Genomic DNA, 25,999 nt, shown 5'->3' with positions numbered 1-25,999 from the left:
TAAAATGTATCAAGAGTTATTTGTTTTGTTTGCTTCTTTGTATGGTGTTTTTATGTTGCATGGAACCAGTGGTTATTCAGCAACGGGAACGAGTTATGGATGGATTTTCATGAAATATACAGGAGGGTCGTGCTACATGTAGGCCCAGGATGAGCTGAAGTTTTGAAACCGCAAGACTAACATCAAGCCCTTTTCATTTTTTTTTTTTGGGGGGGGGGGGGGTTTATACATTTATGTGGACTTTTAAAATGGGGCAACACTTGGCAAATCTCATCTGAGGGCAAAATAATTTGATGCTCTCAAGTGCCTTATGGATATGGTTACATTTCTAGATCTAAAAGATATGGTCTTGTCCCTAAATCTTTTCTCATTTCCATTTTCTTTACCCTTCCCTTGTTGAATAAGAAAACTACCGTACAGATCGAAAGCTTGTTTAACTGTAGTCCGCAAATTAAAAATATTGGTCTTATAATGAATCCTTATGTGAGACAATATAACAAGAGATAGCTTGGGTAGCTTAAGTTACAAAAGGGACAGATAACACTATAATCCGGCTCAGTTTTTGTCCTTAAAGGTACAGACAAATAATACAGACAGAATCTTTGAATTTTAATATAAACCTTGCAACAAAAACTTATGAACATTCTAGATCTAAGAAAGGTATATACTCTACATTATATTGTGTAAGAAGGCATTCACAATTGATACTTTCTTATATAACTAAATTTTTTGGGGTGTTTGAATATACTAATAAAATATTAAGAAACACTAAGACCCCTTTTTCAGATACTGAACTACAACATCTACTATAGATTTAGCTGACTCTATACAACCATCCATGTTTGAATGGGTAAATCCATCACCTCCAATAACTAAACCATCTGCTAAAGATACACAGCCAGGCAGTCCAGGATAAGCAGATGTTACCTGAAACAGATGCAAAAGTGCCATACAATTACTGTGTAGGGACTACCACTATCTTAAACATTCTCTAACAATTAATTTAATATTGGAATCACATCTAAACTGATGCAGGTTTTTATCAATAAGTATCAGATTTTCTGAAGTAAAAACTACAATCAGTAGAATGACCTAAAAGACAAATACAGTAATATTGAAACTGCTACAACCAGCAGTAATAAGAAGGTCTCCTGCTCACCAAAGCTCATGTCCCTTAAATTTAATATTGGAATCACATCTAAACTGGTGCAGGTTTTTATCAATGAGTATCAGATCTTCTGTAGTAAAAACTACAATCAGTAAAATTACCTAAAAGACAAATACAGTAATACTGACACTGCTACAACCAGCAGTAATAAGAAGGTCTCCTGCTCACCAAAGCTCATGTCCATTACTGCAGATACCCAAAGCAAAGGCAGATTGTTCAACATACCAACAAGCAGGTAGCTAACCAATACTCACAACTTTAAATCTCTGAAGGTCTCAACATCACAAGTATAAAAAAAAAAAAAAAAAAAAATTTAAGTCATACATACCTGTGAGAATCTCCATTTTTGGCACTTAACATAAGTCGGTTCTGGCCACTCAGGGAATAACTCTTGAACCTTCTTCATAATTAATGGTTTTACATCATCTGTTGTCTCCTCCACATATGCCTTACCAAATGGAACTGAAGTGTGAACTACAACTGATGGAGCGCCATTGTCTGGAATAGGAAAATTAAACTGATGAAACTGTCAATACAGTATAGTATATAAGTTGTAAGACACTGGAAGAAATCAACTTACAACATTAGAAAACATAAAGGTTATGCTAATCCACAGACATCTACCAATAACCTATACATCAGTTGAGTGAGTACCACAGGAATTCTGTCATATAACAGTACAATCGCCTTACAAAGACTACCTCTTTTTGGTCTCCTACTCCAATCTTAGCAATAACACTATAGTCGATTCATTTAAGGTAGATTCTTGCGCCTACGAGACGTTTGTTTGGCGGCCTCTGATTGGCTGGTACCGGGAGGTAGGCCGCTCGCTCATTGTGTCATATTTTCGTCTGTGACTTAGAAAACATGTTATTGTTATAATACAATTAAGTTTGTTCATACTTACCTGGCAGATATATATATAGCTGTATTCTCCGAAGTCCGACAGAATTTCAAAACTCGCGGCACACGCAGGTGGTGGCGGGCCAGGTGGTAGTACCCATTCCCGCCGCTGGGAGGCGGATATCAGGAACCATTCCCATTTTCTATTCATATTTTTATCAGTGCCACTGTCTCCTGAGGGGAGGTGGGTGGGCACTTAATTATATATATCTGCCAGGTAAGTATGAACAAACTTAATTGTATTATAACAATAACATTTTGTTCATGAAACTTACCTGACAGATATATATATAGCTGAATCCCACCTTCGGATGGTGGGAAGAGACAGAATAGGATTTGTAGGAAACTTAAATTAAGTAGATGATGTACACCTTGGTTCCTCACCTGTTAGCAAAGTAGACTCTGTGATTACTGTCACTTAAGCCTGCTTGTGCTTAATCAGAGTTGCCAGCCAGGTGGAGACCTGTAGTGCTGGTGCGCTCTGGATGCTCTGTCAACGGGGACGTGACCTCAATGTGACAAGAGCATAGAGCCATACAAATGAGGGCAACGAAGCAACTGACCACCACCTGACCAACTATCCAAGACCCCCTGAACACTAAGCTAAGAGATGGGAGGTCTTCACCAAAGACTCACCACAACCAAAAAACACAACAACTAAAAACTAACCTAAACCTAACTAAGGGATAGGGAGAGAGCTACCTTCAGCCCCCAAGACTGTGTCTGCAGAAACGTTATGGCCCAAGAGAAACAACAGTCCTCGTATATCGTTCTCACATCTCTCAAGTAGTGAGAGGCGAATACTGAATTGCTCCTCCAAAAGGTGGCGTCAAGGATGTCCTTGATCGACATGTTCCTTTGGAAGGCAAGCGAGGTTGCGACAGCTCTGACCTCGTGAGCTTTCACTCGCAAGAGGCTCAAATCGGTCTTCTGGTAAGACGAATGATCCTCTTTAATGACGTCCCTCAGAAAGAACGCCAAAGCATTCTTGGATAATGGTATATCGGGCCGTTTAACCGAACACCACAGATTATCTGAGGGACCTCGTACTTCCTTAGTCTTGTGGACATAAAACTTAGAGCCCTGACAGGGCACAGGGCTCTCTCAGCCGGTTCTTGGCCCACAAGGCTTGTCATACCCTTAATTTCAAAGCTCCTTGGCCAAGGGTTAGACGGGTTTTCATTCTTTGCTAAGAAAGTGGGACTCAAAGAGCAGACCACATTGTCCCCTTTGAACCCCACTCGCTTACAAATGGCTTGAATTTCGCTAACTCTCTTCGCCGTCGCCAGAGCAGTTAGGAAAAGAGCCTTCTTCGTCAAGTTCCTAAGAGACGCTTCATGGAGAGGTTCGAAAGGACTCGACATCAACAGTCTAAGGACTAAATCTAAGTTCAAGAAGGAGGCCTCGCCTGAGGTATCTTGGACGTCCTCAAATGATCTCAGGAGATCGTGAAGATCACTATTGGTGTTGTCAGACAGGTCTAGGCCTCTGTGTCGGAAGACTGCTGACAGCATACTCTTATATCCCTTGATAGTCGGGACAGCCCACTTCGACTGGTAAACAGCTCTCGAGGAAGTCCTCCTAGCGTTGGCGATCGCCTTCGCAGCTGCTTTAGAAAAACCTCTCGCTCTGGCCAACTTTTCGATAGTCTGAACGCAGTCAGACCCAGAGCGGAGAGGTTTCGGTGATATCTTGCGAAGTGGGGCTGTCTGAGTAGATCTTTCCTCCAGGGCAACGTCCTCGGAAAGTCTATGATGAAGGACATTACCTCCGTGAACCATTCCTTCGCGGGCCACATCGGGGCGATCAGGGTCAACCTCGTCCCCTCCGATGCCGCGAACTTCCTTACTACTTCCCCCATGATCTTGAATGGCGGGAAGGCATACAAGTCCAGGTTCGTCCAGTCCCAGAGCAGAGCGTCTATAGCGACTGCTCCCGGATCCAGCACAGGGGAGCAATAAAGAGGCAACCTCTTCGTTCTCGACGTCGCAAATAGGTCGACTAACGGACGCCCCCACAGTCTCCAGAGCTCTCGACAGACGTCCTGGTGCAACGTCCATTCCGTCGGCAGGATCTGATCCTGTCGGCTGAGAAGGTCTGCTCTGACGTTCTGGACTCCTGCCGATAAATCTCGTCAGGATCCTTATCCGTCTCGCATCTGCCCACAGCAGAATCTCCCTCGCTAAATAAAATAGAGGACGGGAGTGTGTACCTCCCTGATTCTTTAGGTACGCAAGGGCTGTGGTGTTGTCCGAGTTGACTTGGACTACTTTCTCTGCAACCTTTTGTTGGAAGAACTGTAGCGCCAGAAAAACCGCCGCTAGTTCCTTCACATTGATGTGCCAGGACACCTGTTCCCCCCTCCAGGTGCCTGACACTTCCTCCCCTCCTAGTGTTGCTCCCCATCCCGACACCGAGGCGTCGGAAAACAACACTAGGTCTGGGCTCAGAAGCTTTAGGGACAACCCCTCTCGAAACTTCCGAGGATCTAACCACCATCTTAGATGGTTCTTCACCGATTTGGTGATCAAAAAGGTCGCATCCAGATCCTCTCTGACTCTCCATTCGTCTGCTAAGAAAAACTGGAGAGGTCTGAGGTGTAGTCTTCCCAGGGAAACAAACTTTTCCAGCGAGGAAATGGTCCCCAGCAGACTCATCCACTCCCTCGCCGAGCAAGCTTCCTTCCCCAGGAAGGCCGAAACTCTCTCTAAGCCTTGCAGCTGTCGTTCCTGGACGGAAACGCTCGAAAAGCCACTGAATCCATCTGAATCCCCAGATACACGATGGACTGTGTTGGGGTCAGATGCGACTTTTCGAGGTTGACCAGAAGTCCCAGGGACCTCGCCAAGGCCAACGTGAAGTGAAGGTCCTTCAGACACCTTTCTTCTGACGATGCTCTGATAAGCCAATCGTCGAGATACAGGGACACTCTTATTCCTGCAGAATGTAACCATCTCGCTACGTTCTTCATGAGCATGGAAATAAATTTTTTCCATCGGAGCCAGTTGCTTAAACCGAAACAAAAGGGCTCGGAATTGCCAAAATAACTTTGTCCCCTCTAGCATAAACCTCAGAAACTTTCTTGAAAGAGGGTGGATAGGCACGTGAAAGTATGCGTCCTGTAGGTCCAAGGACACCATCCAGTCGCCCGGTCTTAAGGCTCCTAGAACCGACTGAGGTGTTTCCATCTTGAATTTTTTCTTTTCTATGAAAAGATTCAGGCTGCTTATGTCCAAGACTGGACGCCACCGACGACTGCTTTGGTACCAGGAAAAGTCTGTTGTAATATCTGGTGACCCCAGGTCTAAGACCTGCTCCACTGCTCTTTTCTTGATCATTTGATCTAAAAGATCTAAAAGAACCTGATGTTTCTCCCCTTGATACGACGGGAAAGGGGAAAGATCTCTGGGAGTCGTAGATAGAGGAGGAGGGTCCACAAAGGGGATCTTGTACCCCTGTTCCACTATCTTGAGGGACCACGCATCTGTATCTCTCTCTCTCCACGCCCCCACAAAGAACTTTAGCCTGGCTCCGACCGGCATCTGAAGGACTATCTTCTCACTTAGAGGATTTAGGTTTGAAGGAACCTCTTCTTCTTGCAAGCCCTCTCCCTCGAGGAGCAGCTCTCGAGGGAGGAGCGCCACGAAAGGGTTTAACCTTCCTAGGAGGTCGTCCAAAAGACGACGTGGTAGGGACTGCGGGACGTCTTGAAGACTGGGCCAAGAGGTCCTGGGTAGCCTTCTCTTGTAGGCTCACTGCCAGGTCCTTTACCATAGCCTGGGGAAGAGATGGCTCGAAAGAGGTGCAAAGAGAAGCTCCGCTTTCTGCGATGCAGAAACAGACTTAGCTGTAAAATTGCAGAAAAGCGCTCTCTTCTTGAGGAAAGCAGTGCCGAAATGAGACACTAACTCTTCCGAACCATCCCTGACGGCCTTGTCCATGCAAGATAACACATTGGACAGCTCCCCCAGACTCAAAGAATCAGGACTCCTAGATTGAAGATCCAGGACTCCCAGGCACCAGTCTAGAAAGTTAAAGACTTCCAGAGTCCTTAACAGACCTTTCATGTGATGGTCAATCTCTGTTGGTGTCCATGAAATCTTAGCGGTCGATAAAAGAGATCTCTTCTGTGCATCGACCAGACTAGCAAAGTCCCCTTGGGAAGACGACGGGATCTTAACTCCTACTTCACCTTTGGTCTCATACCAAATGCCGCCTTTCCCACTGAGTCTTGAAGGCGGAAGGGCGAAAGTCGACTTGCCCTGATCCTTCCGACGTTCCATCCAATCCTGCAACTTCTTGAACGCTCTCTTAGTGGACAAGGAAGTTTCCATCTCCACAAACTCCGGAACCTTGCACGACTTCGATGACGAAAACTGAGAGGGTGGAGACTTGGGAGCTGCAGGCTGGAACTTCTCACCAAAAGAAGAGCGTAACAGTCGAACCAGCACCTTGTAGTCGGATACCGACGAAACTGACGGCTGTTCTTCCTCAACTGAGTCCGCCGGACTACTAAGCTCTCCTTCCTCCCGAAGAGGCAAAGGAGATTGAACCTCTGAGGAGGGCGTGCGCCCAACGGGTCTAGCCTTCAACAAAGGCTTTCGAGGATGACTAATATCAGCCTCTTCAAAGCGACCGACCTTCTGTCGATCCTTAGAGCTCGAACCACGAAGAGCGTCTTGACCGCGCTGCGCGTCAAGAGAGGCTACTCTTATTCGCTCTCGAGGAGCGTCCTTACGCTTTCCGCTCAAGCATCCAGCTTTCGCTTTCAAAGCGTCCTTCTGGGCGCTCTTGAAAGCCTTCTCAACAGGCAAAGCGTCAAGCAAAACATCCCGACGAGCGTCTTCAAAAGCGTCCTGCCGAGCGTCTTCAAAAGCGTCCTCCAAGGCGTCCTGCCGAGTGTCCTCAAAGGCGTCCTGACGCGCGGGCTGATCAGGACGTCGAGAGGGAAGAAAAGCATCCTGTCCACGAGACTTCCTACCCGCATAACGAGAACAAGGAAGCTCCGAAGGAGAAGCAAGCGGAGACAGAGACGAACGAGGAGACGGAGAAGGGGACTGCCTCGTCCTCTTGACAGGCAGTCTAGCGTCCTTCCTACGTTTAGGCTCAACTGCTGCTGGGCGAGTCTTCTGAGCCATTAAGGCCGACAATTGGTCTTGAAGAGACACAAGAATACTCTTCGTTGGCGAAGAAACGAGAGGAGGTGAAGGGCTGCGCCTGCGAGAAGACGAGGGGCGAGGGGACGCCTCCTTCCTTCTCACAGGTACAGCAACCTGCCTCTCCGAGGCGCGAGAGAAGCGCTTCTCAGCGTCGTCCTCGGACGACGTCCTACCTCTCTTCTGTGGAGGAAACGCGTCATACGACGCAGGCGAAGACCGCAACGATAGCGGAGAGAGGGGGAAGGGGACGTAAAGCGTCCTCCCTAGGAAAAGTCCTTTTCAACGGACGCGAGTCTCTCCGAGCGCTCCACCCCTTGCGCGGGGAGGGCGCCTCGGAGGACGAAAAACAGTCCTTAAGGATGCGAGCCTGAGCACGCTCCTTGGCAGCCTGGGAAGTAGCAACAGGTCCTGCCGAAGAGGGACGCCAGATCGGTGGTGGGGAGCCCCCGTAACCCTCTTGCGGCTTTCGACATGCCCACTCCCTGAGTCCTGGGAGTCCGACAGAGGTCTAGACCTAGAGGCATTATGGGGCCGATCTGACGCCCCCTCCACAACACTAGGGGCACGATCACACACTTTACTTGAGCCGTTTTCTAGGGCCAACACTTTGGACTCTAGAGTGCGTAACGACTCTAGAATCAGAGAAAGGGCATTACCTTCTCCAGACACAGAACTAGGGCCCTCAGGCAACAACACAGGATTAGGTGAAGCAAATTCTACTGGTGTTAAAATAGGAGAAATGTTACTTCCCTTACCTTTCGTAGAACCGCTCTTGGAGGAAGACCTCCTGATCCTATCGCGCTCCAACTTACGCCGATAGGATTCATACACCTTCCATTCATCATTAGTCAAACTTTTGCATTCAATGCAACGATCATCCAACAAACAAACATGCCCCCTACACCCCATACATACTGTGTGGGGGTCTACTGATGATTTCGGTAGCCTCACCTTGCAATCACTCCTCACACACACTCTGAAGCTCACTGAACTTGATCCCGACATCACGTTCACAGAAAAGCCAATCCAAAATAAAAAAACAGTCCACTATCGCGTATGCCAATCCAACAATCCAGAGTCAAAACCAAAAGTCAATCCAGATACTTAGAACGAGTCAAATCCAAAAATCCTGGGCGGAGGTCTGTAAACAGGTGTTTACGACCGGCGACAGAAAAAAATATGAATAGAAAATGGGAATGGTTCCTGATATCCACCTCCCAGCGGCGGGAATGGGTACTACCACCTGGCCGCCCACTGCGTGTGCCGCGAGTTTTGAAATTCTGTCGGACTTCGGAGAATACAGCTATATATATATCTGTCAGGTAAGTTTCATGAACAAAATGCAGTATGTTTATAGTTCTCCATTTATCTCACCCTCTCCAAAACATAATAAAGTTTTGGTCATCCCAAAGGATTCGGTATTAATTGTACAACTAAATAATCTTTTCCTGAAACCAATTAGATAAAACACAAAGGAATTACGAGTAAAAGTGAAGAGAAAAAATTTCAATTTTACACCTGTTTTTATTTATCATCGTATTTTTAATATGTCATACGATCAAGATGAATTAAAACTTGCATTTTCATACAATAAAATCACCCTGAATACACTGGTGCTTTCAGATTTTTGATGCGTCTAATATGTGAAGAGAAAATGAAGAATATGTCTTATTATGTTGCAGCTGTAGTACTTGACTCAGCCTGATAGGAACGTCAATCTTTTATTAAATTTATTTTGAATGTTTATTACTTGGCACTGAGATTATTATTTCATATCACTCAAATAAGTCTCTGATGTCTCTTTCATTTGAAAATATATTCATAAAATAAAATTAGAAACAATATCTTGAAACAACCTGATTAAAGTTTGGGCTGAGTTGAATAGTGTGAAGTCGTCTTTCCACAGAGTTCAACTTCTTTGCTGGTTGAATTCCCCGCGGCCCGCATGGGTCTGAGTTAACGATACCAGATGCATGCATCTGATTATTATTATTTTTTTCCTTATCAGATATGCCCAGACATACTATATGATATTGGATTTAAAATGTTTGACAGTTATAATGGAAATTCTGTGTATTTATTTTCAGAAAATGTAATAATATAACATGGTAAATATTGTCGAAACTGCAACCTTTTATATCGCTAATTGGCAACTCAAATCTCTCGCTGAGGAGACAAACGCAACGACGACGCCTTGCAGATCTCATTCTCTCAGCAATACCGTCAAACTTGAATCATTTACTGATGCAACATAATAAGACATATTCTTCATTTTCTCCTCACATTTTACACACATCCAAAATCTGAAAGCACCAGCATATTCAGGGTGAATTTGTTGTATGAAAACACAAGTTTTATTTTAACTTAATCGCGTTAATGATGCAAAATCCGATGATAAATAAAAGTAGGTATAAAGAATTAAATGCTTCTCTTTTCACTTTTACTCATTGTAATTCCTTTGTGTTTTATCTTATTGATTTCAGGAAAAGATGACTTAGTTGTACAATTAATACCGAATCCTATGGTATGAGCAAAATTTTCCTATCTTGAGCAAAGTGTGAGTTGATTGAAGAAATATAAACATAATAGTATTGCTAGTTTTCTAAGCCACAGTAGAAAATAATGAGACTGAGCGAGCGGCCTACCTCCCAGTACCGGCCAATCAGAGGCCGCCAAACAAACGACTCGTAAGCGCAAGAATCTACCTTAAATGAATCGACTATAGTATATTTAGATAACAGGTTGTAATGGGAAACCAAATATACTTTAATAGTCTGTGGTCACAGCTAACATATAATGAGCGTATGAATAAACATAACTAATATTCATTCTACTCTGTAATGAGACTGTGAATTTTTATTAAAGTATTTGTGCATGATTCTTTTTAGCTATGTTTTTAAAGAAAATACAGTACAGACATATGGAATTTCGATACTAGCCTCTATGAATACTAATTCACCCAGTTTCACAGGAACACTAGGTACACTGAAGTTTCATTTTGACACAATTCAAACATTAAATCATATGCAATTTAACCTATACCATATTAATTTGAGCAAATAATCATCTATTTATTAACTTTAATTACTAATTATATTTTAAAGTTACTTGAACAGACAGCATCTTTTGATTCAGTATCCTGATATCTCCCTTTCAGGTACCAAGATCTGGCAATGTCCTTAAATGACTGTAGTCCACATCGTTATTATACTCCCCCTCTTACCTATATATAAAAAGCTGACAAGATATAATACGCATAAATGGTGGAAAAAGCTAAGCGCTCAGAAAAGTTCCCCTCAACCTGGTCCCAAGACCAAGTTTACAGACTTTCAGGATTTCCTGGACTGCTTTGATCATAATTCTACACATAATACTTGCCAGATGTAGCATTCTTTACTAGTGAGGTATTTTCTTGGTTCTCCCTTCCTTTCCTAACATCTATTCAACACAGAGATCTATATTAGTTCATAATGGATTTTCAATTGATGTGACTCACACATGGTTGCATGTAGGCTATGCAGTATTACCCTACTGTTCTCACATTAAAAGCTTTTCCTCTTGTTCTGACGCACTGTAAATAAACTGTGAAGATATCATCAGGTTTAACCTCATGATATCTCCCATAGTTATCAAGAAGTTTTACTTTTAATATAGGTAAAAAGATAAAAAGGAAGAGTCCAGCTTAATATGAGTAACAGAAGACATACTACATAAAGGATATCAAAATCAAGGGACAATACTGTAAACTAGAAAAAATAAGGCCAAACTTCAGACAGGAAATCAATCTTCACGGGATAATTGATAGGGACTGAATGAGCGCTAAATGGACACTTCAACCGTGAGCCACCTGGTGGAGGACAGGTGGATACACAGACATGACTGATCAGCCAAGCTTAGGCATTTGTGATAGAGAGGCAAGTTCTTTCTAATGATGCAGTTTCTTCTTTTACAATATTATATGATATAATAACTGCCTTCCATTTTTTCTTTCTCTCCTTTCAAAAGAAGTTTTCCAATAATTTTTCATATCCAATAATGAACTACTACGTATTTTTCTTAATCATGCAAAATCTATAAGAACAAAATGGAATAAGCGACATATAACTATTTATGAGTGAAAGTAAGTTTATGGCACAATGTTCTCATATGCTTCCAACAACCTTTTTCATATCCATACCTGCTGGTTTCAAAACATTAATGAACTTTGCTTTTCAAAACACAAAACAAGACAGAAATACATTTCTACAAGGCATTTAAAGTGAAATGTATGAAACTCACTGGTTAGTAAAACAAGCTGATTTACGAGGTCCTAAAATGTACATGCCTTGAATGAAATTGATTCTCTGCAATTATATTCATAAATCATTGAATCCACATATACAATATACCTCATTAACTACATTAACTTTAGTAATAAAAAAGTTCAGTGTTCTTACTGATGAATGTTGAATGTGGAAATGACAATCCTGTGACAACAATAAACAAAACAATGCCTTACACTTCAGTAAACAATAAATCTTAAATATACATATAAATAAATAAATCATAAATTATAAAACTTACTTAAATTCACTTACCAAGTCCTCGCTTCTTGTTATCAATGGCAACAAAACGAATGACAGAATCGTTAGTGATGTACTCGGCTGAAACTTCATTTTTCAGTTTGATATCAGCACCTTCGTCATAAAATAAGCCCAATGCATAACGAGAGCTGTAGTCTACAGACAACAAGGATGATCTCAGCTTCTCATCATTTTCTGAAACAAAAATTAACTAAGCATAAAATAGGTCACAAAAAACAAAAAGCTAAAATTTTCCAATCACTGTACATATTCTAAGATTCAATCAATATAAACAATTGTTTTCTAATGTCGGAATGAACCACTTAGAATTAAATGTACAACAATGGTGTTTCACAATGGGAAAGTTATGACAATCACAGTCCTCTCTTTATGTCAATGAGAATCTCCCACATATCTATACATACTGGAAACCAGAACTAGCTACCTAATGTATCCTTCACTGTTCCTGCCAGGCCAAATAACTGAGGAACTGGCATTGTTAAAACTACTGCATCAAATGTATCAGCTGCACCTTCTTTTGTCTCTACATTCCATTTGTTCCCACTGAGGTCTATACGATTCACATGGTGACCATATCTGTCAATGATAAAAACAAAATCTTTTGAACTACCTATAATAACACTAAAACACTGCAGAAAACTTCTGCTGCAAGGACAAAGTATTCACCCTAACAACATACAAACTAACCGTGTACCATATAGATGACTTTCTTATCTACCTCTTTGCATTAAAGGATGATATAGCTTAGTCAACACAAAAAGCAATCATGTCACCAACACACATTGGTGTTCAAAACTGATAAGTAAGTTTGGTACAAAACATGCAACTCTCCATACATATCTCCTACTTGTCAAAAGTAGTTATTAATTTTTTAAGTGATAAAATGTTTAGTTTATATCATAATGAAACAACTGATCAACAATTGAAGAATAATAAAATAGATATCAGAAGATACACAATACATACAACTAGATTTCTAGCAGGGACACCTGTACTACCATCAAAATTTTTGGAATTCTATTACAGATCTATGGAATGCAAGGAAATGACTTCTTACTAAATATACTCTACAGTATTTGAAAAGTCATTAAATTAGTTATCTTTTCAAGCAAAAATTATGGCAATTAAAAACTGATCCACTTCAACAACATGAACTAGTTGGGATCTATCATATGAAAAGAACTAAAAAGATAAAAGATATATAATCCACTCAAAGCAAGAAATGTAATCTCATAAAAATTATCTTGCAATATACACCAGCATGGTAATCAAGTAGTACCTTCTTCAAGAATCTGTCAAACTTCCAGCAAACAGCAATCTCAAAACACAAGTAAATAAACTAAAAAAAAATTATTCTATATTTAAAAATATAAACTCATATTCTCTAAACTGGCAATGCATAGAAATGATGTTAAACTGCTCGATAATGACGACACAACTTGAAATTTTAAAAGAATTCTCTTTTAATCTCTGCAGTTCATCAACACCGTTGGATGTAATATTTTCCTCCAAGCTAAACTAATTTTACTTACTACAAAAGTTAATAGTACAATTGTCAGTTGGGGAAAAAAAAATAAAAAAAATAAAAAAAATAAAAAACTGCACTAGAATCAAAACCTACTCACCTGACATCCATATTAGCAGACTTCATAAAATGTTTAACAATAGAAGAGACTCCCTGAGGTGTCACATAATGATTTGTGTGTTCTCCAGTTTCTCTCATGCCTTCAATATGAGATGTTAAAGGGGCCAAAATACCAGCACCTATGAGTTCTTCATAATACCTATGGAAAGCAAGGAAAAGGAAAATTCTTATCACTGAATAGTTGAGCCTGACAACTGAGTTAAACAATTCTTGAATAACAACTGACAACACCACAAATAAAAATTTTAAATTACATTACTATTATTTTAACTATACCTGGTATTGGTGGGTATGTTACAAACTTTTTAAAAAGAATAAAATGTCAACAAAAATTCAGATACTCATGTGCAACCTACTATAATAAGAGTTAATGAGAGCCCAAATCATATAACAGGAGTAAAGGGACCATGAACGTGAAAGTTAAGAACACTGTGGGGAGACCAAGTTTCAAAATTAGGTTAAAGTTATTTTCCTGCCAAAAGAATTTCAAAAAGCCTTTAAATATTTTGGAAATTAATGCACACAAACTCTACTTTTACATGTACTGTACCTGGGGTCATACGTGTTAGTGTATTGCTTTACAGACTGCAGACACTGCCATTATTGAGAAAAAGTGATAGTGTGAGGCCCACTTTAGAGTGAATAATATAATATTGCCTTAGATGTCTTTATCCCAATTAATGAGTAATTGCAAACCCCAAATCATTCAATAGGAGCAAAGAAATGTAAGTTCAATAAAGTGGGACAACCCTTCACTGGGATTTTCAAATGCTACTTAATTGAAAAAATGTGGTTCAAAAACCTGCTGAAAGTATCTTCAGTTGTGTAGTGCTGAATTCTGTCACCAAGATTTAACAAACGACTGCCGATCAGCAGGAGTAAGACATGCTATCAATACTGCTTTCTCAACGCCAGGAGCAAAAGCAAGGTCAGGCTGGCTATCACCAAACAGACAAGGGCACAACATGGTAACAGCAAGAATGCTGGTATTGGTATTGTCACCAAAAATGACAATAGAGCAGATGTTGGTATCAGCTGAAAAGGAGCCAAAGACAGAGGAAATGACAGCAACTTGAAAATCTGACACCTATTGCCAAAAAACAATTTTTTTCTGTTGGAGGAAAATGTTCAGGACTTTTTTATTACAAAGTTTAATAACAAAGAAAAAAATGAAGTTTTTATTGTAAAACTAATATTGTAATACCTACCTGAACACCTGAACAAGCCCTGGTCACTTACCAGCCCGAACCATCATTTATTAAAATTTTACCAAATCTTTGGTTAAAATAAACGATCAGTGTTGCCAATCTCCTGGCAAACACCCTCGTTACCTAGTTACCAGCCCACCGCTGATAGCCCTGCCTCACGGGCCGGTCACACCTGCCCTCTCACATCAATCATAACTCAATAACTCTGTATGAGAGGGGAGGAGGGTGGGAATCATTCAGGTGTTCAGGTAGGTATTACAATATTAGTTTTACAATAAAAACTTCATATTGCAATACACCCCCTGAACACCTGAACAAGCCCGATTAACAACATTAATTTGGAGGTGGGGAATCAAATCTACTCGGCCCTCCACTGTACCATTGTCAGTCAATATAATTGAGTACGCGGGTCAGTCTCAAGTTCATTTGTCACTCGTCCAAACTAATCTCCCATGTGTGGCCTTCTAGGCCTCCCATATGTGGAGGGAAAAACTCCCTGCACCTCTACCCTAAGGTCAAAACTCATTGAGTGCAGGAGGGATACAAACCTGTTTCCTCTCAGCTGGCTATGTGCCTCACCTGAGTAGAGGAAAAACTGAAGACCTCCCATGTGGCTCTCGGCCTCTCATGTATGGAGGGAATCTGAAGACCTCCCATGTGGCTCTCGGCCTCTCATGTATGGAGGGAATCTGAAGACCTCCCATGTGGCTCTCGGCCTCTCATGTATGGAGGGAAACTGAAGACTTCCCATGTGGCCTTAGGCCTCTCATGTACGGAGGAGACAACCATGTCCATCGGTGCGTCTGCGACGGTGTCGTCGATCGTAGTGATGTCCTCTCTTGTAGTGTTGTACCTGCCTGTCTGTACTCTGCCTGGTTGGCACTTGGAAGAATACCCTCAGATAGACCCAGCATGTTCTTTCCTATCTGTCCTAATACTTAAAATGATATTGTTAGTATACAATAAAGTTTTGTACATACTTACCTGGCAGATATATACTTAGCTTAGGTCTCTGACGTCACGACAGAAAATTCAAAACTCGCGGCACACGCTACAGGTAGGTCAGGTGATCTACCTTACCCGCCGCTGGGAGGCGGGTGTAAGAACCAGTCCCCCTTTCTTGTCAGGTTATTTTCTTCCACCTGTCTCCTGAGGGGAGGCTGGGCGGGCCATCAATCGTATATATCTGCCAGGTAAGTATGTACAAAACTTTATTGTATACTAACAATATCATTTTTGTACATGAACTTCCCTGCCAGATATATACTTAGCTGATTGACACCCTTGGTGGAGGGAAAGAGACACATACTTATACTTAGAAAGTGGGGACAACACATGTTAAAGGAATAAATAATATAAACCTCTGGTTCTTACCTGATTTAGGCAGAAGACTTGATAGTTACTGTCTATTAGTCTGCGTTGCCTAAAGAGTCTCAGCGAGGGCGTGACCTATGGCTGAAGAACTCTTTGGGTCTACCAATGGGAACTGAGTCCACTTACTTGGCAGAATCCAAGCAGGATCTGGTCAATGGGGATCAACCCGCTTACATGCCAGAGCCTATCACTACCAATTGCAAGGAGCCTCAAGCACAACCGATCACCTAACCAAATACTAACATTAGTATACGAAAGAAGGAGCTGCCTCCTGCAACCTCCTTCGTACAACCAAAAAACTCAAACTTAAAACTAACAGGGAAAAAGGATTAAAAAGGATGTGTTTCAGCTCCCTGCCCCAGCACTGAATCCGCCGATACGTAAGGGCCTAGCCCAAAACACTTATCATACGTAATCGATACGTCCTTTAGGTAGTGATTAGAGAAGACTGATTCACACCTCCAAAAAGTGGCCTTCATAAGGTTTTGTAATGACAAATTCTTCTTGAACGCCAAAGACGTCGCGATGGCCCGTACTTCGTGCGCCTTGACTTTCAGAAGGTTAAACTGTTGCTGATTGCAAGAAGTGTGTGCTTCTCTAATAACATTCCTGATAAAGAATGAGAGTGCATTTTTAGATAAGGGCCTACTGGGGTCCTTACAGAGCACCAGATATTGCTCTCATTAGCAGCAAGTCTTTTCTTCCTCTGAAGATAATATTTCAGGCTTCTCACCGGGCAAAGAGATCTCTCCTCTTCTGTCCCAACTAAGGAGGATAAGCTTTTAATTCGAAGCTCCTGGGCCACGGCGAAGAAGGTTTTCATTCTTGGCTAGGAAAGCCGGAAGAAAAGAGCAAACCGCGGAGCCTCCTTGGAAACCTACCTCACCTTCTAGAGCCTGCAGCTCGCTGACCCTCTTCGCTGACGCTAACGCACAGAGAAAAAGAGTCTTCATCGAAAGGTCTCTGAACGAAGCAGTATGGGGAGGTTCGAACCTTGAGGACCTCAGGAAGAGCAGCACGACATCTAGATTCCAGCTAGGAACTAAGGAGGAGGTTCTTTTAACCGTTTCAAACGATCTGATTAAATCATGGAGGTCCTTGTCCTCAGATATGTTTAATCCTCTATGACGAAAAACTGAGGAAAGCATGCTCCTGTATCCCTTGATGGTGGAGACAACCAACCCGCATTTTTCCCTCAGGAAGATAAGGAAATCTGCTATCTGAGTCACAGAGGTACTGGAGGAGGAAACTTTATGAGTCCTGCACCAGCGTCGAAAAACATCCCACTTCGACTGGTAGACTCTAGATGTGGAAGGTCTACGTGCATTGGCAATAGCCCTTGCAGACTTTGCCGAAAAGCCCTTAGCTCTGACGAGACTCTTGATAGTCTGAATCCAGTCAGACTGAGAGCGGGGAGGTTTTTGTGAAGCCTGTCGAAGTGGGGCTGTTTGAGCAGATCGACTCTTAGAGGTAGGGATCTTGGGACATCCACCAGCCATTCCTAGTACCTCTGTGAACCAGTCGTGGGCGGGCCAGAACGGAGCTATCAACGTCATCCTTGCTCCCTCTGAAGCTGCGAACTTCCTTAACGTTTCCCCTAGAATCTTGAAAGGCGGGAACGCGTAAAGATCCAGATTCCTCCAATCCATCAGGAATGCATCTATTGCCACTGCTCTTGGGTCTGCAATAGGGGAGCAGTATAGATCTATCCTCGCATTCCTGGAGGTCGCAAATAGATCGAGATGGGGCCTGCCCCACGTCCTCCACAGCTCCTGGCATACGTCCGCGTGCAGAGTCCACTCTGAGGGAAGGACTTGATTCCTTCTGCTTAGCAGATCCGCTCTGACATTTCTTTCTCCCTGTACGAACCTGGTGAGAAGCCTTATCTTCCTTTCCTCTGACCACAGGAGGAGCGATCTCGCTGTCTCGTACAGGGAGAAAGAGTGAGTCCCCCCCTGTTTCCGAATGTAAGCCAGGGCTGTAGTGTTGTCGGAGTTGATCTGAACATATTTCCCTTTTACGAGGGGTTCGAAAGGTCTTGAGAGCTAACCAAATCGCTGTTAGCTCCTTCTTGTTGATGTGCCAGGACACCTGATCCCCCATCCAGGTGCCATCACTTCTCTCGACCCGAGAGTAGCTCCCCAACCTATGTCCGAAGCGTCTGCATACAACACTAGGTTGGGGTTCGAACCTGCAAGGAAAGGCCTTCCTTGAACAATAGAGGGTCTAGCCACCAACGTAGATCCTCCTTTATCTCTTGCGAAATCTTGAACGCAAAGTCCAGACCTTGAGATTTTCGATCCCAGTTCCTCTTCAGGAAGAACTGTAGGGGTCTGAGGTGCAACCTTCCTAGAGAAACGAATTGCTCCAGCGAGGAGTGTGTCCCCAACAGACTCATCCACTCCCTCGCTGTGCATACATCTTTCTCTAGAAAGATTGCTACCTTCTCCAAACCTCGGGTTATCCTCTCTGGGGACGGATACGCCCGAAAAACCTGAGAAGCCATCAGAATCCCCAGATAGATACGCTTTTGACTGGGGATTAGCTGTGACTTCTCGAAATTCACTAGCAAACCCAGAGAAGCTGCTAGAATCCAACGTCACTCGTAAGTCCTCCAGACATTTCTCCTTGGATTTGGCCCTGATAAGCCAATCGTCCAAGTAGAGGGAAATCCTCACTCCCTCGAGATGAAGCCACTGGGCAACGTTCTTCATCAGTCCTGTGAATACTTGGGGGGCCGTGGAAAGGCCGAAGCATAGGGCCCTGAACTGAAAAACGTTCCCTCCCCACATGAATCTGAGAAATTTGCGAGAAGAATGATGGATCGGCACATGGAAGTAAGCGTCCTGATGTCCAGCGACACCATCCAGTCCCCGGGATGAAGAGCTGCTAAGACTGATGACGTCGTCTCCATAGCGAACTTCCTCTTCTTCACAAAGACATTCAGGGCGCTCACGTCCAGAACCGGTCTCCATCCTCCTGAGTTCTTGGGAACTAGGAACAGACGGTTGTAGAACCCCGCTGAAAAGAGGGTCGCCTTGAACCATCTCTATTGCCTCTTTCTCTAACATCAGCTCTACCGCTAGAGCGAGGGCTTGATTCATTAGTGGGTCTTTGTATTTGGCCAGCAGTGCCCTTGGAGTGGTGGTCAAGGGTGGTCTCGAGATAAAGGGAATGAGGTATCCCCTCTTGATGATCGCGAGGGACCAGTTGTCCGCCCCCTTTCGTGCCCAGACATCTGAACAAAGTTCAGAAGTCTGGCACCCACAGTTGTCTGGAGGACACACGAACTACTTCTTGGCCCTAATAGACCGAGAGAAGGTCCTTCCTCTTCTAGGTGGTCTCGAACCTCTGGAGGAAGAAGAGCGAGCGAAGGTCCTCCTCGAAAGGGTTCTTGCCTACTTTGAGCCTCTTTCTTCATCTTCTGTTGAAACAAAGGTTTCGGAATTCTAGCCGAGCGGGCTAGCATATCCTGCGTCGCTTTTGCTGATAACGAGCTGGAGATATCATTAATAGTCTTCTTGGGGAAGAGTTGCGGGGAAAGTTGTGAATACAGCAAGGAAGCTCTCTGTGCGTGAGAAACCGCCTTGGTAAGAAAAGAGCAGAAAACGGCCCTCTTCTTTACTACTCCTGCACCAAAAAGTGAAGCAATTTCCCCGGAACCGTCTCTCACTGCCTTTGTCATGGAAGACAGAACTGCGTGGAGGTCTTCAGGCGAAAGAGTGTCTTGCTCTTGAGTCCTCTTAGCCAACACTCCAAGGGTCCAGTCAAGAAAGTTAAAACTTCTAAGACTCGGAACATTCCCTTCAGAAGGTGATCCAACTCGCTCCATACCCCACGTCGTCTTCGCAGAATTCAGCGCCGAGCGACGTGCGGAATCAACCAACGAAGAGAAGTCCGAGTCTGCAGAAGAGGGAAGAGTCAGACCCAAGGGCTCTCCTGACTCGTACCAGAACCCCATCTTACCCGTCAGCTTGGACGGGGGAAAGAAAAAACTGTCTTGCCTTTCTCTTCTTTTGAAACCAACCAGATCGTCAAAGTTCTTCAGAGCCTTCTTCATAGACACTGTAGGCTTCATCTTAACGACTGAAGACTTCTTAGCCGTATTGGTCGTTGAAAATAAGGACGGAGGAGACGGAGGAGCAACGCCGAAAGAGACTCCCCAAAATCTTGCAAGAGGAGGTCTGTCAATCTCTTATACGAAGAAACCGAAGCATCCTTGGGCAAATCTTCCTCCGAATCCCCAACAAATTCTTCCGAAGAATGACGTCTTGAAGCTCTACTTGCCCGGAGGAGAGCTAATCCTTGGAGAGCGCCTGTTCGGAGAGCGCCCTACTGGGAGAAAAAAACCACTGGGGAGAGCGCTTACACGGGGAGCGCCTACCAGGAGAGCGCCTACCAGGAGAGCGCCTACTTTGAGAGCGCCTCCAGGAGAGAGCCTACTAGGAGAGCGCCTAGTTGGAGAGCTCTACTAGGAGAGCGCCTCCCAGGAGAGAGCCTACTAGGGAGCGCCTGCTAGGAGAGCGCCTACTTGGGGAGCGCCTACTAGGAGAGCGCCTACAAGTGGAGGCCCGTCTGTCGGAAACAGATTCTAACTCCAAAGAAGAGCGTCTGGATAAGGAGAGCGCCTATCAGGCTCTCTGCGCCTGCTAGGCTCTTGGCGCCTGCCATCCTCAATACGCCTGCCAGGCTCTTGATGCCTATTGAGCTCAAAACCCCTGCCAGGCTTTTGACGCCTGCCACGGGGAGAGAAAAACATCTACAGATGAATCCCTGTCAGAAGCGCGGCGCTTACAAGGCTCCGAGCGCCTATCCAATCGGGAGTGATCTAACGGAGGAGAAAGCTTCCGTTGCCGCCTACCAGGCTTGGGCTTGGCCCCTACTAGGCTCTTGGCGCCTACTAGGCTCTTGACGCCTACTAGGCTCCGAGCGTCCGTCAAAAGGAGAGTGGCCACCAGGCGAAGAACTCTTCCTTCGCTCCTGACGAAAACGAGGCTCTTGACGTCTGTCAAGCTCTTGACGCCTAACTGAAGAGGAGCGGAAATCCTGAGGAGAGACCTGTCTGGCTCCTTACGCCTTACATGCTCACAACTCTTGCTGGGAAGAGAGGAGAGCCTACTCGGAGAAAGATCCCGAGCTCCAGCCTGCACTTCTGACCTCCTACTAACAGGCTCAAAGCTTCTCTAGCCAGAGGAGATTTAGCCGAAGGAACGTTCTTAGACTTCTTCACCGGAAGTGAGGCGTCCTTCGACGATGAGAAGTCCCGGCAATAGACTCCGCTAAAGCCGCAATCTGCGCCTGCAGACCCGCCAGGATACGCGCAGGAGATCTCTTAAACTCCTCTACAGGGGACGAAGTCCGATTGCGAACAGGAGAAGCGTAACCGGACGAAATCTTGGTTCTCTTGCGTTCCACTTCTGGCTCTTCCGCGAAGGATTCGGGGCTGGAAGGAAGGGCGCAAGGATCCTTCCAGGGCCTCTTGAGAGGGCGAGACGACTCCGAGGCGCTCCATCTACGCTGAGGAGAAGGCGACGAAGATGAGAGAAGCACTGGCGCAATAACTCCTTCTTGGTTCCATCCAAGGCAGCCTGGGAACGAGCAACAGGAACTGCCGAGGGGACGCCTGACCGGTGGGGGTTCTCCCTAACCTTCCTGCGGCTTTTGACTTTTCCTCCTCCACTGGGTCTGGGAGTCTGGAAGAGGTCTAGGCCTGGAAGCGTTAGTGAGCCGGTCAGACGCACCCTCCACTGCACTAGGGGCACTGCACTGATCACTTGCACTATCATCACTCTTACCTTGTCGAGAGCGAGCGAGGCTTTCCTTACTCCTGATCGAGGCTCTCCCAGAAGCAACTTCCGAAACGAATCTTCGGGTTCAAAGCTGGGCGCAGGGGCTGAAACCGGAGAAGGAACTACTTCTACTACAGGCTCAGCGTCAACTTCACTCACCCTCGATCTACTAGAGCTCCTTGAAGAAGCCTTGCGCACCCTATCCTTCTCTAACTTTCTCACATAAGAAGAAAGAGCCTTCCAACCATCCTCATCCAAATTCTCACACTCTTTGCAAGGGTTAATAAAAGAGCATTCATTCCCTCTACAAGACGTACATACAGAGTGAGGATCTAATGCAGCTTTAGGAAGCCTAACTTTACATTCCTTCACTGAACAAACCCTAAATAAACTAGGTTTCTTAATTTCAGAATCATCCATGATTAAAGATATTGTAAGAGAAATCCAAAAGAAAAATCCAAAAACAGTCCAAAAAGCGTATGCCAAGCCAACAACCAAAGGGTACTTCACCAAAATCCAAATCGTCGGCAACGAGAACGAATTTAACTATCGTAAGGACTGAACAACAGGTGTTGTCCAGCCGGCGACAGAAAATAATCTGACGAAAGAAAGGGGGACTGGTTCTTACACTTTATGTATCAAACAGCGTATGACAGTAATCGAATCCCGATAGCAAACATCCGTTATTGTATTCATCCGCGTGCGACAGGTAATTACTGTATTCATGTTATAAATGCAGCTGAAGCTAATAAGGCAAAATTACGTGCATCAGCAACCTGGACAGAAGTCCCGAGCTTTTGTATGAATTCAAACGCAGCCGTGGTAAAGAAAACTAATAGCATGAAAGAGCTCCATTACAGTTTTTTTTTTTTTTTTTTTTTCAGGACAAAAGGATTAATAAAGTATATAAAGATGTAAGGTTTCGTAATACCTATGAAAAACAAGTGAAAAAACGAACGGAATCCTAAATTTAACGCCATCTAACCCGATGGAAAAAACTAGCTTCCAATGAGACGTATCAGTCAAATTTTGGACTTAAATTACAATACTGTAAGACGAACAGTATGACTTCGTTCCATAAGTTAAGTATCCAGATATTCATTAATATGCTAACTAGGGACAAAAACATTAGCCGAGACCAAGTGATATGGTTGAATCTGGAGCCAAGGAAAAAAACAAAAACAAAAACAGACTAGCCGGCATCCTTGTCTGTCTAAGCCACACCTCCTTACAATAGTAACGTTTGACGACAAGCTAGTGTAATTGTAATTTAATTGAAAAGTAATAAAATAATATTTAAAGGTAATTAAATTAACTTTATTAGGCCTAATATTAATTCAGTTGTCATTGTAATTTGATAATATGACTGGTAATAATTTGTAACTGTAAATTGACATAAGCGCAATGTAATTACTGACGGCAATAGTCGGTTAAACGTATGAAGACGTCATACATACGAATTCCTTATATCTGCACCTCTGATTATATGCCCCCAAGATAGATACCTCATTGACTATGTTAAATGTCAACATAGTTGAACACACGTCTCCTTCAAGACGTTTGTACAAACTTGGCAAAAGTGAGAGAGTTGTTACGTTAGTCATTTTAGGCAAACAGGAGAGAATGAGATGGATACGGCGACGCAAACCCGTATTCGTCATCCGCTGATTCCAGCTGTGAATGACTGCCGAGTTAAGTGTTTATACTACGCTAATATGATGATACTATAATACAATTATAATGCTTTAGTCGGACAAAATCCGATCTTCATTCTGTTCGATTACATTCATATTAATTATTCTTCGATCGGATTCTAGTTCGTTTTCAAATTTAAATTACACTGTACTCAATTATCAGAAGTCAGAATGCCTTGAGCCTACAGCGTTAGCCAATATAAAAATAACTATCGATATATTGTACTGCGAATACTTTAGGCTAAGCTACTGAATATGCATACGATATATCATCGTGAACCATAGCTAAACTGTAGTTAATTTTATTCGATTCTCTCCATACTGAATATCGTAAGTCAATATGCATTGAACGGAGAATTAGTTGATATTAACAATTATCGTATCGTATAAGTAGAGGAAAGTAACCTTAAAGACGAAGGAGCATATCTGAAAGACCAACCATGGCCTAAAAGCTTCTGATGCAAGGAACTCGAAGCAGGAAAAAGCCTAAAGATGCTCTAAGGACACTGTACCTCTATAAACTACTACTTTTAATAGAAAACCGACCCGAAGAAGCCTGCACTTTTCTTTCTAAACTAAACACTATGTAGCCTATTATCCCTACTCGTCTATATCTGACCTAAGTTTTTATCATCCTGAGAATTACACATCGAGGGAAGGGGAATCTGCTGCCAACACTGCCTGCTCCGCGCCAGGGGGGACGGCGGATCCTGCCCTGTGGGCTTGCGGATCCCATAACCCCCAGCACAAGCAGATTAGGGCTGGTTCTGGAACAGGCAGGGGAGCTGGAAAATGACAATTTGTCGAAAATTGCATTTTTCCTAACTATACAAACCTGAGGTCCTTTAACAATAGGAAGGTAACTAGCGGCAGCTGGGACGGTCGTAAGCTTCGAACAAGGGGGAGAACGGTAGTTAACTGCTTGTCCGATCGTGCGCGCGCCCGCGCGCCCGAGAGGTGAAGAATCACTTTTGCTTTAGGCCCATGCAAAAAGTTGCAGAGTGAGAAGGGGGTGGCATGATGGTGGGACTATATGTAAAGGACCTCAGGTTTGTATAGTTAGGAAAAAAATGCAATTTTCGACAAATTGTCATTTGTTCCGATACGTATAATACAAACCCTCGGTAACTCCTTTAACAATAGGAAGACTCACTTCTTGGTGGGAGGAATCTGAGTCTTTTTGGTGAACAGACTGTGTTCCGTCCAACCTGGAGTGCCTCCCTGGTCGTAAGAGCAAGGGAGGGATCCAAACCTCTGTCCGATTGATCGGGGTGTGCACCGCAGGATCAATGGTCAGACCTCTGGGCCAAGTACTAAGAGAGAGGCAAGCGTATCTCTTCGTACCAGCAAGCAAGAACTTGTTCCTGTTTGCAAGAGACAATCATAAAATGATGGGTTTGTCTCAATTTGGCATCCACTTCCTCCCCCTTGTTGGAGGAAGTGGTGGATATTTACTCCTATCCCTACTGAAAGGGATAGGATGGTGCTCTATTGAGTAGCTCACCTGCATCTCGTCCTTACCCAGCAGGGTGACGACCGTGTCCCTCTACCAAAGGTAGAGGGAAGAAAAACGATGGGAAGAGGAGCCAGTCACACTCTCATTCCTCATCCATTCTACGGTCACACCAGGACTCGATTAGCTGTTCAGCCTGCGAGGGTCTGGGATTAACTACACAACGTGTTGAGCAACCACCCACGGTTCCTAAGGAAAAAGATCCAAGGAACTGTGGGCAATATCCAATGAAGGTAGAAGGAGGGTGCATTGCGGTCCGGTGGACCAGGCGCCTGCCTTCATACCTGCGCCACGGAGAAGTTCTTGCGGAACGCGAGAGAATGATGAAGAGGCGTCCACACTCATCCTGGGTGTCGAGTTTCTTCAGACAGCTCCGTCGCACCTTCACAGGACAAAGCAGCATAGCCTTCGTATCGGAGGCGGTGAAGTCCATTAGGGAGGGTACTTGAAGAAGATCGAACAATCGTCTAGTTTACCGAAGGGTTCTGAGTCTTCGCTACGAAGATCGGTACGAAATCGAGCGTCACAAATCCCATCCCTTTGTGCTTGACTTCTCAAGAGAAGTCATGCAGTTACCTAAGACGAAAAGAAGGGAAATAGTCGTATGACCTATCCCTCTTCTCGACTTTGGTTATGTACAGTACTCATACTGACAAGCTATTAAGACGAAGTAATGATTGCTCTGGAACAACCGAACTAAGTCCACAGCATAGTTCGTAACTGACTCGGGCGCTCTGACAGCTGCCGACTGACTGGTTCGGAATCAGTAGAGGCAAGTTGTCCAAGCATCCGGGTAAGTCACGTGACCTTCGCCCTTTAAAGAGTTATGCTGAGAGACCACCAAACAAATAAAATATTTGTTAGTCACCGATGCCGGACGGCGCGGCGATGATTCTCTTAATGCATAAGCTCAAAAGGCGAAAGTCAATTGCCTTCAAAAGGACCGAGGTCCCTGATGGCAAG

General features: G+C 43.9%; 1 protein-coding gene across 5 annotated transcripts in view; it reads right to left on the bottom strand.

Annotated features, from left to right (window-relative positions):
* Positions 1 to 596: 596 nt before the first annotated feature.
* Positions 597 to 25,999, bottom strand: part of LOC135223518 (renalase-like) — a 36,674-nt gene continuing 11,271 nt past the window's right edge. For all 5 annotated transcript variants that reach the window (XM_064261970.1, XM_064261971.1, XM_064261973.1 and 2 more), the window contains exons 4-8: positions 13,439 to 13,597; positions 12,238 to 12,389; positions 11,808 to 11,987; positions 1,497 to 1,666; positions 597 to 927 (exon numbers count right to left, since the gene is read on the bottom strand). In XM_064261970.1, the coding sequence (XP_064118040.1) occupies positions 769 to 927; positions 1,497 to 1,666; positions 11,808 to 11,987; positions 12,238 to 12,389; positions 13,439 to 13,597 (820 nt within the window). In that variant the 3' untranslated portion in view covers positions 597 to 768. The remainder of the gene's footprint in view (positions 928 to 1,496; positions 1,667 to 11,807; positions 11,988 to 12,237; positions 12,390 to 13,438; positions 13,598 to 25,999) is intronic.

The sequence above is a fragment of the Macrobrachium nipponense genome, chromosome 10 (assembly GCF_015104395.2).
Source record: "Macrobrachium nipponense isolate FS-2020 chromosome 10, ASM1510439v2, whole genome shotgun sequence".
NCBI classification, from domain to species: Eukaryota; Metazoa; Arthropoda; class Malacostraca; order Decapoda; family Palaemonidae; genus Macrobrachium; species Macrobrachium nipponense.
The sequence above is the reverse complement of the archived record's forward strand: the minus strand, read 5'-3'. Positions and strand labels throughout refer to the sequence as shown.